General features: G+C 38.0%; 1 protein-coding gene across 2 annotated transcripts in view; it reads left to right on the top strand.

Annotated features, from left to right (window-relative positions):
• Positions 1-11,802, top strand: part of BPNT2 (3'(2'), 5'-bisphosphate nucleotidase 2) — a 34,930-nt gene that overhangs the window by 1,029 nt on the left and 22,099 nt on the right. For both annotated transcript variants that reach the window (XM_008982676.5, XM_002758924.7), the window contains exon 2: positions 11,485-11,647. In XM_008982676.5, coding sequence (XP_008980924.1) covers positions 11,485-11,647 — 163 coding nt within the window. The remainder of the gene's footprint in view (positions 1-11,484; positions 11,648-11,802) is intronic.

The following is an 11,802-nucleotide window of genomic DNA, read 5'->3' as shown; positions in this document are numbered from 1 at the left end:
GAAACCGGAGTACACATTTTCTGGCTGACTTGCCAGTAGCCAGCAGAAAGATCATTGTTGCAGAGCTGTTAGTATGCGGGGCGTGTGTGTGCGTGTGCGCGCGCGCGCGAGGGGGGGAGTATTCGCTGTGGTTTTATCAGAACGCTAAGTTTATAGTTTGCGGGCCCTTCAAGGAGGTACTTAGAAATATACCAGCCGTTGATCCCACCTGACACTTGATTAAAGATCCATATTGACTCCAGAGAATAAGAATTGAGTAATATTTGCCTTTTCTTTGAATAGATTTCTAGGAAGGGAGTTGACATTTTCTTAGGGAAATCCAGACATTTTGGATTTCTTATTAATACTTTGTGAATTCATCATTTCAGTGGAGCTGCTGTTGAGTTGAATAAAGGTTTTTTAAAATTTGCAGTTACAGAGGAAGAGCTCAACATTGTGTAGCGGCATCTTACTAATGTATGTCTTAACTCACCTGTGGTTTCGGCTACTGGGAGGAAAAACTGTCTTCACTGGAATTTTATTAGATAAATAGTGATGTCCAAACCCAGGCTTCTTTGGAAGGTGTCTGACCTTTTACTGCTGATCTTGAAAGAGTTAGGAGAATATTGTCGTTGTTTAGTTATGTATTTTGTGTAAGGCTTCTTCCAATCCATTATAATACTTCTTAGGTTTTGTTTTTTATTCTCCTGTCTCCCCTTTCTTTCATTTTTTTCTTTTTTCCAGTGGAAAGGAACATTGAATTTTCTATCATGACCTACTGGATACCAGATGTAATTAACGTTGGAATTTTTTTTTCAAATTTCTACTTAAACAAAACACAGAATATTTCCACTTTTTCTTTCTTCTCTGTTTTATTTAATCACAAATAATACTTACCTTTTTTTGCATCTAGATTTAAGATGTGTTTGTGAAATATCTTACTCCCTTCCCAAAACACATGTGTTTACTTCCTTAGGAATTTATAGAGGAAACAGGAGATTCAGAGAAGTTGATATTTAATAATTATAACAGTACTAAGAATAACCGTTTATTGAATGTATTCTAGTTGCCCAAATACTGGCTACACAGGACTTCATCTTATCCTTACAGTAACTTTAAGAAGTAAATTTTATTTCTGCCTACTTTACAAATGGGAAATCTGAGGCTCATGACACTCCAGCTTATATGAACTACCCAACATTTTAGCTAGATCTTTAGGAGGCTTCTTAAACCTTAGATTTGTAGAAACTTAAAAGCAATAACAGTGAAATATGGCAAGCAGAGTTGAATTTTTTTTTAAGTAAAAACAAACATATCTTAAATATTGAAAACACATCTGTATGTGTGTGCATTCTCACTTATTAGCAAACAATAAGAGAATGGTTGCCAAGGGCAGTGAGCTGCATTTTATTAAACACAAAAGCTAAGCTTTTGGAATTGCAGATGTTGAAGTCTCTGGCTTAATATAAAATAACTTTTTGTTTTCTTGTGACTGTTTGAATGTCTGCATGTGCTTCTGTAGTATTCATGTTGGGTCATGACTGAAGGAATAGAGGAGGTTTGTGCTCATTTTTAGTGTCAAAGTAGGGATGGTGTCATGTTGAGCCATCTCCTTATACCCCTGTGTTACAAGCTAGAGGCCAAATATTGTAATCATCCAAGTGGAGAATCAACCTAAAAGAGTCTTTCTCCTTTTTGCCTTCCCCTCTCCTAATGCCCAGAAGTATAGTCTTAAATGCCTCGTTGATTTTGAAACCTCATCCCAAATTTCTTGGTAAGAAACTTAAATTATATCTCACTTAATTGACTTCCTAGTGGAAAAAGGTCACTGAGAAGCAACAATTGGTTCTTTCATTTAGCCTAGTGCCCTGTGTAAATGTAAAACAGTCTGTTTTCTCCCACTACTTTCCTGTGTAGAGTATGAAGTCTTAGCTTTCTTATCTAATGTTCACTCAGTAAAAGGATATACCAGGAGTTACTCTAGAGCATTCAACAGGAGACAGTTTTGTCCCCTAATTGACATTTGGCAATGTTGGAAGACGTTTTTGATGTCACAGCCAGGGGTGGGATGCTATTGGCATCTAGTGGGTAGAGGGTAGGCATCCTGTAATACACAGGACAACTCCCTATAACAAAGAATTGTCTGATCAGTTTTGTCAATTGGTTCCAAGGTTGAGGAATCATACTCCAGAGAAGTGAGTGTTGTCCTAACAAAACCCAAGTTTCACCTAGGATCCCCGGATTTCCTTTTGTCTTCAGTTTTCTTTAGGGTAGAGATCCCAGAGACCCCTCCGGGCAGCCGGTCTCCTCTTGCTAAACACTTTGGCAGTGCTTGACTTCATTGTGTCAAAGTAATAGTAACCGGAGTCATTTGTATGGCCCTGTCTCTATATCATTGCAGGTAACAGTGAAAATGAAATGAAGCCTAGAGATACTTTTGTGGAGTGGGTTTGCAGCCACAGAACAGACAAACTTAGATTTATAATTTTGATTTCATGTACAGGGGACTGTCTGTTTGAGGGGCTCCTGTCCTCAACTTGATTTGTTCAAAGTTCTGACAATGACTTATTTGAAGGTAAAGCCTGGTACCCCAAGCTGGTAGCGGCAGCTTGGGTCAGTGCCTTCCTTGACCTATGAGGTGGAAGTTAAGCTTCTCTGATTCAACAGAAGTATGTCCCAGAAAAGTCTGAGAAGCACTAATATACTGCACAGAATATTTGCACTGACATCTTGTGCAGTCACCAGCCTAGGTGATACTGGCCAGTCATTTAACTTCTTTGAGCCATAGTTTCCTCTTGTGTAAAATCAGAATAGTAATTGGTTTAGACATAAGCATTGAAAGCAGAGGAAAAGAAACTAGTTCAAAGGAACAGGCCCAAGAGATAACAGGAGAGCAAATTCATGTAATCTAATGAGTTTGAGTAAAATGCACTTGGGAGAATTACTGTGGAAGAGATTGGAAAGGTAGATAGGGGCTAGGTTATATTCCAAGCTCTAAGGAGTTTGGACCTAATCTATAGTTTACTGCTAGAATACTAAAAGAAGGCCAGATTTAGCTGACTTTTCTTGAGGCCTGCAATAAGCCATATTTTGGGCTTTGGGCATTTGGAGGTAGATAGGAACTAGTTAGGAAACTGTACAGGCCATGGAGAGATGAGGACCAGGACTTAAGCAGTGGGGTGGGGAAGTTATACTCAGCTTGTTTTACTAGCTAATATTTATCTAGCCCTTTGCAAGCCACAAAAATTGAATTAAACTTCTTAATGACATTATTTATCTTCACAACAACAAAGGAGGTTAAGTTCTACAGCCTCTATTTTTCAGATAAAGGCTTGGAGAGGCTAAATAATTTGCTAAAGATTACACAGCTAGAAAGTAATCTTAGATTCACTTAATGGTCAGAGAATCATCTCAGGTCTGTCTAATTCTCTACATAAGGCAGTATAGCAGATTAACAGAAGTATACTCTCAATCTCAGTGTTACAAACGAATGGAGAGACTCAGAGTAGATACTTGGAGGATGGTTTGGAGGGGAGCAAAGTAAATGCTGGGAGACCAGTTAGGAGGCTTTTTCAGGTGAGAGCTCATATGTTTTGGATTGGGAGTATGGTTTAGAGAAGATAGATGTAAAAGGACATGAAAGAATTTATAGGGATATGTCAAAAATAACTCCTCTATTGATAGCTTTCACAAATAGGGGTTTTGTTGCTGCTGAAGGGTAGTGGTGGTTAAGTTGGGGGGCAGATTATGAATGCCATTTTAGACTTGCTGTATTAGAGATACCTTTGATATGTCCAGGAGGAGATGTCAGAGAGGCAGTCGAATACGTGAGTCTGAAGCTCTGAAGTGAAACTACAGATCTGCGAGTCATCGGTGTTGTGATGTTAGTTGGAACTGGTTGTGGACAGAATTGATCAGGGAGAGAATGTTACATGAAAGGGGAATATCAGGGATTAGAACCAAGGATAATGAAGACTGAAAACGATCATTTAATAAGAATAGTAGCACCCAACCTTTATTATACTTTGTGTTAAGCACCGTACTGGGTTTGTTTTACCTTTTCTGCTTCATTCTTCTTTTTTTTTTTTTAATTTTTTGTTGGATTTTAGGTTTTGGGGTACATGAGCAGAGCATGCAAGACAGTTGCGTAGGTATGCACATGGCAGTGTGCTTTGCTTTGCTTCTCCCCTTCACCTTCATTCTTCTTAAGAACCTTACGGGGAGATAGGTCATTGTCCCTTTTTACCAACAAGGTTGTAGCTCAGAAAGGTTAGGTGACTAGTCTAAGTTATTCACATATCCAGTAAATTGAGGAGTTGGCATTTGAACTCAGGCAACCTATGATTGAGAGGTGAAGAAATGGAGACCGTGAGTAAAGACAAACCTTTTGAGAAAGTAGGCTTTTAAGGAAGTTGGGTGGGGTGTTAGGTGTGTTACATTTCCTAAGAAAAGGTTCTGCGCTTTCTTTTTGGTATATTTGTTTTTAAGATATGAAACATTACAGCATGTTTAATTGTTTATAGAGATATATATGAGAGATAGTAGTTGATAATAAAAGATTTCTGTAAAGGTGTGAAGAAAATAGGACAGGTAGAGGGGTGTTTATTAATATGTCTAGAAAATAGTTTTGAATGCCTATTGTATTGGTCAGAAACAGAACCAAGGAAGATTTATTATAAGGAATTGGCTCATGTGATTATGGAGGCTGAGAAGTCCCATGATTTGTCAGCTGGAAACCCAGGAAATCAAGTGGTGTGATTCAGTCCAAGTCTAAAGGCCTGAGAACCGGGAGAGCTGGTGGTGTTAGTCTCAGTCGGAGGTCAGGGAGGACTGATGTTCTAGCTCAGCAGTAAGGCAGAAGAAGGGGCAGTCTCTCTTCTCCCTCCTTTTGTTCTATTCATGCCCTCAAAACACTGAATGTTGCCCACCCACTTTAGAGAGGACAATCTATTTTATTGAATTCACTGATTCAAATGCTAATCTCATCCAGAAACACCCTCACAGATACAACCAGAAATAATGGTTAGCCAAATCTCTGGGCATCCCATAATCCAGTCAAGTTGCCATATAAAATTATCACACCTACAGTGTGATAGGCACTGTGTGAGGTGTTATATTCAAAAACTTATTAGGATATAATGGAGAAATGTAGTAAATGATGGATTTCTTCATAAGGCATTATTAACCAGAAGTCCTTTCAAACCCCCAAAGTAACTGAACTAATGTACTAATGGCATTGATTGTGTTTGGGGGCCTTGTGCTTTGACAATACTGGTTTAATAGAGTAGTCAATAAATTATGTGAGATATTTAATAGTTTATTATGAATTAGGCTTTGTATTAGATGATTTGCCCAACTGTAGGCTAATGTTAGTGTTCTGACCACATTTAAGGTGGGCTAGGCTAAGCTATGATGTTTGGTAGGTTAGATGGATCAAATGCATTTTTGACTTCAGATATTTTCAACTTAAGCACTACAAACGCTCCTCGGTTTACGATGGGTTTATCAGGACATAACTCTATCATAAATTGAGGAGCATTTGTATTACGTAAGTATTTGATTCCTGACCCCTGACATGATTGTGCTAATTTAGGTATTGTTTAGCATATAGATTAAACATTTCATGTCCTCAAAATTATAGAACACTCCTACTATTCTGTACCTATTCGCATATCTAATGCTGCCTCTTGTAAGCTGTGTTTTCCCTTCAGAGCTGCACCTATCTATTACTATTTTATTCCTCAAATAATTTTTCCTATTTCCCCTACCTCCCACCCAGTAACATCTTTTTTTTTTTCCCTCAGAGTTGCTGATGGAAGGTGAGGTTTAAAGGAAAAGACTTAAACTAAATTGACTTACACATGTGAGTTTCTTCTGGCTCCTAAACCATTCAGGTGTATTTACTTTGATCTAAACGAGAAAATGCATTAGGAAAGACTGAGTAGGCGATGCTGTAGTAATGACATCCTCCAGTTCTCAGAAGCCTGACGCTCTCCAACGCGATTGTCCTCCATGCAGTAACTGTGACCTAGTTGATGTTGATGTGTGATTCTGCCATGTCAACATACCAGGGAAAGAGAAGAGTTTGGAGAATTGGGTAGGAGCTTTCTTTTTATTGCATAAGCCAAAAAGTGATGCACATTCACATTTTTGTCCATATTTTGCGCATCTATGTTTTTGTCCACATTCTTCTGGCCAGAATCTCTCTCATGTGCCTCTAACTACAACATAGATGGGAAGTATAGTCTCCCAGATGTTCAGGAAGGAAAAGAAAACTGGACATTGTGAGTACTAGAAATGCCTATCAGAAGGCAAGTTAACCTAAAGAAATCTGTGTTTGGTATACCTAGAGGCTAACAAAAGGATTGAGAATGTTGTATAGATGGAGACTGCAAGATGAGCTATTATGTACCAGCATAGCCCAAGATCAGTTTACCATTTTTTGGTTTCTAGAATCTTTTTATGCTTACCCTTCTAAAATTATAGATTCTCTAAGAGCTGCATTTTTCATTCCCACCATAATGGGCTGCTTTGGGAGTGGTTGGCTGGGTGTGGGGAGGGGACAGGGATTGGCCAGGGCTGTTTGTAGGTATGGGTATTTTGGAGCGTGGGTTGATTACTTATTCTTCAATTCCTTATTGAGGTCTTTGACAGGCAGTAAGGATGAGCTAGGAAGAATAGGTTCAGTGGAAGAGGATTATGGGTAAGAAATAATAAACAACAGTTGCTAAGAATAATATTGTCAGTTAAGATTATTTATTGAGTACTACCTACTTTGGTTTAGAGAATGGGGATGGAGCTACAAGAATGAAGAAAATTTATGTCCTTGGACTCACAGAGCTTATGTTCTAGCTGATCAAGATAGTAAACATGTAAACAAGTAAGATGGTTTCTGATAAGGGCTTTGAAGAAGAAAAAGTAAGGTCATGTGGAAAGTGTTTCTGGGGGTCCCGCTTTATCAGTGGTAGTCTGGAAAGGCTACTCTGAGGCAGTGTCATTTGAACCGAGACCTGAATAAGAACCAGGATCTCATGCAGAAATCTGGGGAAAGTGTATACAAGCAGAAGAATACAGCAAGAACAAAGGTCCCAAGACCGAGTGACCATTAAGACTAGTAAGTCTGGGGTACAGTAAATAAGGGTGCAAATAGAGAGAGATGACTGGATAGCACCTACTGCTCTCATTACCCAGATCATCTAGGACTTATGTGGTAGATGACAAGGAGTCTGGATTTTATCTCTGCATAATGAGAAACCATTGGAAGGTTTTAAACTGGAGTGTCATGACCTGATTTAGGAAGATGGCCAGTTGCTGGGCTGAGAAGGGAAGCTCTGTAAAAGCAGTGATTTTGTCTGTTTTGTTCCTGACTATATCCCAATGCCCAAAACAGTTTAGAGTATATAGCCATTAGATGTTGAATGTATGGGTGAATGAATACACTGTAGGAGACAAGAACAATTGAGGACTATTGTACGAATCCAGGTGAGAGATGGTGGCCTAGACTAAGATGTTCTTGGTAGACACGATGACATATTTAGAATCTCCAGAATTTACTGACTGATTGGGTGTGAAAAAGGATTGAGAAGGACTTTCTAGTGTTGACCTTAGAAACTATTGGGAAGGTTGTTTACATTGGTAGTAGAGTTTTCAAATTTGTAGGTATGTAATGGTTATGGCAGGGGTTATAAATAGCAGTTATGCAAAAGCAGGTTAGGTACTTGTTCTGATGTTCTTGTTCTCTTGTTTTGTTCCTCCATAACCGGAATCTTTTCAAATGCTGTTCTGTAATGTGTTAGCTCATACTCGGTTGCAAGTATGTGGAGAATCTGACTTGAATTCTGTAAAAAATCAGTGAAGCTCAGTAGTTGCCAGACTTGGCACTGCCATTTTTGTAAACTACAGTGGTTAAGACCCATACACAACTTTGTCTTTTCTAGGAGTCACGTCTCTTTCTCTTTCTTTAGTTTATTCCTTTTTATATGGTGTTACTGTTACCTTCATTCATCTGAGGTAGTCTAACACTGTTGGTAAGAATGGTCTCTGAGGCCAAAATGCCTCGAGTGCCACATTGTCTTTAGTTATTCTGGCATTAAAATGGGTCTTGATATCTGGTAAGGCAAGTCACCCCACCATGATCGCATTTTTTTCCTCCTCTTCCCAAAATGTGTTGCTTCCTGACATTTTTCTACCACATAGTTTTCAGAAATGACTTGTCCAGTTACCAAGGAGAAGATTTTTTTTTAAAAAAAAAAAAAAAACACCTATGGGGATTTTGATCCAAATTGCATTTATCTGCAAGTTCTTTTAGATTTTCTCAGTGCTCAATAATCAGCTTCATATTATAGGTTTGTTTCTTTCTTTCTATACTTTGTACCTGCCCATTTGCTTCTCTTCCCCTCCCTTTAGCTTACTGCAATGACTAGGACCCTCTGCACACTGTTACTAGCTATTATGATGGAGGGCAACTGGCTCTTCACCATCTGGCTTCTGTTACTCCCTGACCTCAACTCCTTAGCCTTTCTCCTTAGCTCACTCCGCTGTAGGCTTGCTGGCTACCTTGCTGGTCTCCTTGCTGCGCTCTGAACGCACCAGGCACATTCCAACCTTAGGGTCTTTTCATTTGTTATTCATTGGGCTGGAATGTGCTTGTAGATGCCTGCTAGGTTCATTTTCTTTAGATCTTTTCACTCAAATAGCGCCTTTTCAGTGAAGGACTTCTCTAGTTATGTTACCTCTTTTTTTTCCCCCAAAAAATAACTTCGTTGTAGCATAGTTTATATATCATATAATTTGCCTATTTCTTTCTTTTTTTTTTTTTTTTTTGAGGCAGTGTCTCACTCTGTTGCCCAGGCTGGAGTGCAGTGGCGTGATCTTGGCTCGTTGCAGCGTCCACTTCCCTGGTTCAAGTGATTCTTCTGCCTCAGCCTCCTGAGTAGCTGTGACTACAGGCACATGCCTATTTCAAGTATATAATTTAGTAATTTTTAGTAGAACTGCCAAATTGTACAACTATCATCATTTATCAGTTTTAGAAATTTTCACCACCCTAGTAATACCCTTGTCCCCATTAACTGTTTATCCTTGTTTTAATCCCTTATCCCAGGCAACCACTGATCTCTCTGTTTCTATAAATTTACCTTTCTGGACATTTTACATTAATGGAATCAAACAGTATATGGTCGTGTGTTGCTGCTTTCACAAAGCAAGGGGGTTCATCCATGCTTTAGCCTGATCAGTACTTTATTCTTACTTACGGTTGAGTAACTTTCCATTGTATGGATATACCAAATACATTTATCCATTCATCAGGATAATGGATAAACTACTAATTGCTGCAATTAGTAGTTTTCTGGTTTTGGTCATTATGAATAATTACCTAGCTACCCTTTCTTAATAATCCTATCTAACCTTTTTCTTAACGAGTAACCCTTCCTCTACTCTCTAACAACCCGTCCTCTACTCTCCGACAACATCTTTCTGTCCTTTTGGTCCTTATTTTCTCCTCCTTACCACTATCCAGCATGCTACATGTTTTTTCATTCATCTTGTTATCTATACTAGAATCTGAGTTCCACAGGGCAGAAATTTTTGTCTCACATTGATCACTGGTATCTTTAGGACCTGTAACTGCGTCTGTCGTATAGTAGGCAATCAGTAAACATTTGCTGAATTAATAAAGGCAGAAGTGAAAAAATTGAATGTTTACTTTGCTCTGTACTAAAAAACATTTAATGATTTAAGTGGTTTGATGTTTCTAGAATATTACTATTTTTAACCTCTCCTGTGATCATTTGGAGTGTTTCGGGGTACCTTCTGGTGCTGATAGTTGTGAGACTTTTAAAAATCATGTTTGTGATTTTCTGAAGACTATAATGGGAATCCAGGTGAGAGATGGTGTATTGACAATACTCATGTATCGTCAGTGCTGTAGTCGCTCTGGCACAGCAGAATGGGTTCTAGGCATGGCATCACATGTAGTATAAACATGACCTCCTTTGGAAAGGGAGCTTGTCAAAACGCACAAGGCCTAATAGCCTGTCTTGCTGCGGGTGTAAGTCCCTAACTAAAATCCACATTTTGGGGACATTTTTTCTTGTCTGTGTATATTATGATGTGATTGAGGTCTTGTAATGAGGCAGTAATTCAAATAATGATGATTTGTTGTTAACTTAATTCTTAAAGTACACTCAATTCTTAGATTTAGTCCATTGGTATATGCTAGTTTATAAAAGTAAATGCAGTTTTAAAATGTTATTTTTAAAACACTATTTTAGAAATCAGACTATAGTTTAAAATATGGTAAGAAACACACTGTTGAAAACTGTTTTTTACATAGGATGGGACAGGGGCATATTTGACAATGTCTGGAGACATTTTTGTTTGTCACATCTGAGGGTGGTGCTGCTGGCATCTAGTGTGTCCTCCTGGCATTTAGCCAGGGGTGCTGTCAAACACCCTACAGTGCACCACAGGACAGCCCCACAACGAAGAATTGCACAGTCCCAATTGTCAGTCATTGCAAAGTTGGGCAATCTCAGTTTAAAGGCATCTGTAATGTATTTGTAAATGAACAGAATACTTAAAGGATTATACAAACACATGTATATTTAATATATGATATATAGAGAGAATATCTATATGTAAGGGTGTATGCATGTGTGCATGTGTGTGTGTGTGTGTGTGTGTGTTATGTATGTATGTAAGGGGGTGGGGCAATAAGAGACTGTATTCCTCTACTCTAGTAACATCCCTTCCTCTATTTCTCACCTTACCCCACACCCTTACATATCTCTGGTAAGTTAGATTTATTTTATGTTTTAATTTTGTTCCTTAGTTTAAAAAAAAGGTAAAAAATTTGACTGTACCTCCCTATTCTGTGACATGTCTTTGGTGTGTAGTGAAAAGAACACTGATTTTTTTTTTTGGTATGTCCCTTTTGATTACTTGTTTCCATTTTACTTAGGTATTATAATGTACTAGCTTATTATCTGTTTTATTGTTTTCGGTTTCCTTTTCCTTATTGGTTAAAGGTGTATTTTACATGATCACTTTTCTAGGCTATTTTGTCTCTTAGCATTTATAATTACCCATTTTTAAGATATATTGCTTTTTAAGTCTATTGTAATTTTTCTTCTAACTCTAGTTGCTTATGTTGTGTTCCAGAATATTGTCTATTTTCACACTTTAGAGCATTATTAAGGTTTAAGTAGTTTGTTTCGTCGATGTTCAATTTCTCTATATTTCTCTATATCTGAATTATCTGTCTTGATTAGTCAACATACCAAGCTTGAATGTTAGATTGGGAAGCATTTACAGACCTGATGTCATGGATTTTTTTTTTTTTTTTTTTTTTCCATTTTCATTTGGCAGTATGGACCATCAAAAGAAATAGGGATTTACTTATTTATAATTTGTGTGATTTTTGTCTGAAGTATTTTTTTCTTTTGTAGTTTATCAAATAGTGATATTTTATTTTTATTTATTTGTCACCTGTTTTTAATGCAGATAAATACTGAGGAACACGTGGATGCAGCTGATCAGGAGGTTATCTTGTGGGATCATAAGATTCCTGAGGATATCCTAAAGGAGGTAACTGCTCCTAAAGAGGTACCGGCAGAAAGTGTTACTGTCTGGATTGACCCACTTGATGCTACACAGGAATACACAGGTAATTTTAAAACTGAACTCAAACATTTGATTGACATTTAGTAGTAGAGAACCAGAACCAAGGCATACTTCCTGTAAGTGATAGTGGCTCACTGATTGTTCAGTGAAGAAGGATTTTTAACAGAAGTAGCAAAATGGTTTATATTGGACACCTGT

Source organism: Callithrix jacchus, chromosome 16 (assembly GCF_049354715.1).
Source record: "Callithrix jacchus isolate 240 chromosome 16, calJac240_pri, whole genome shotgun sequence".
Lineage (NCBI taxonomy): Eukaryota > Metazoa > Chordata > Mammalia > Primates > Cebidae > Callithrix > Callithrix jacchus.
This window is presented reverse-complemented; position numbering and strand designations above follow the sequence as displayed.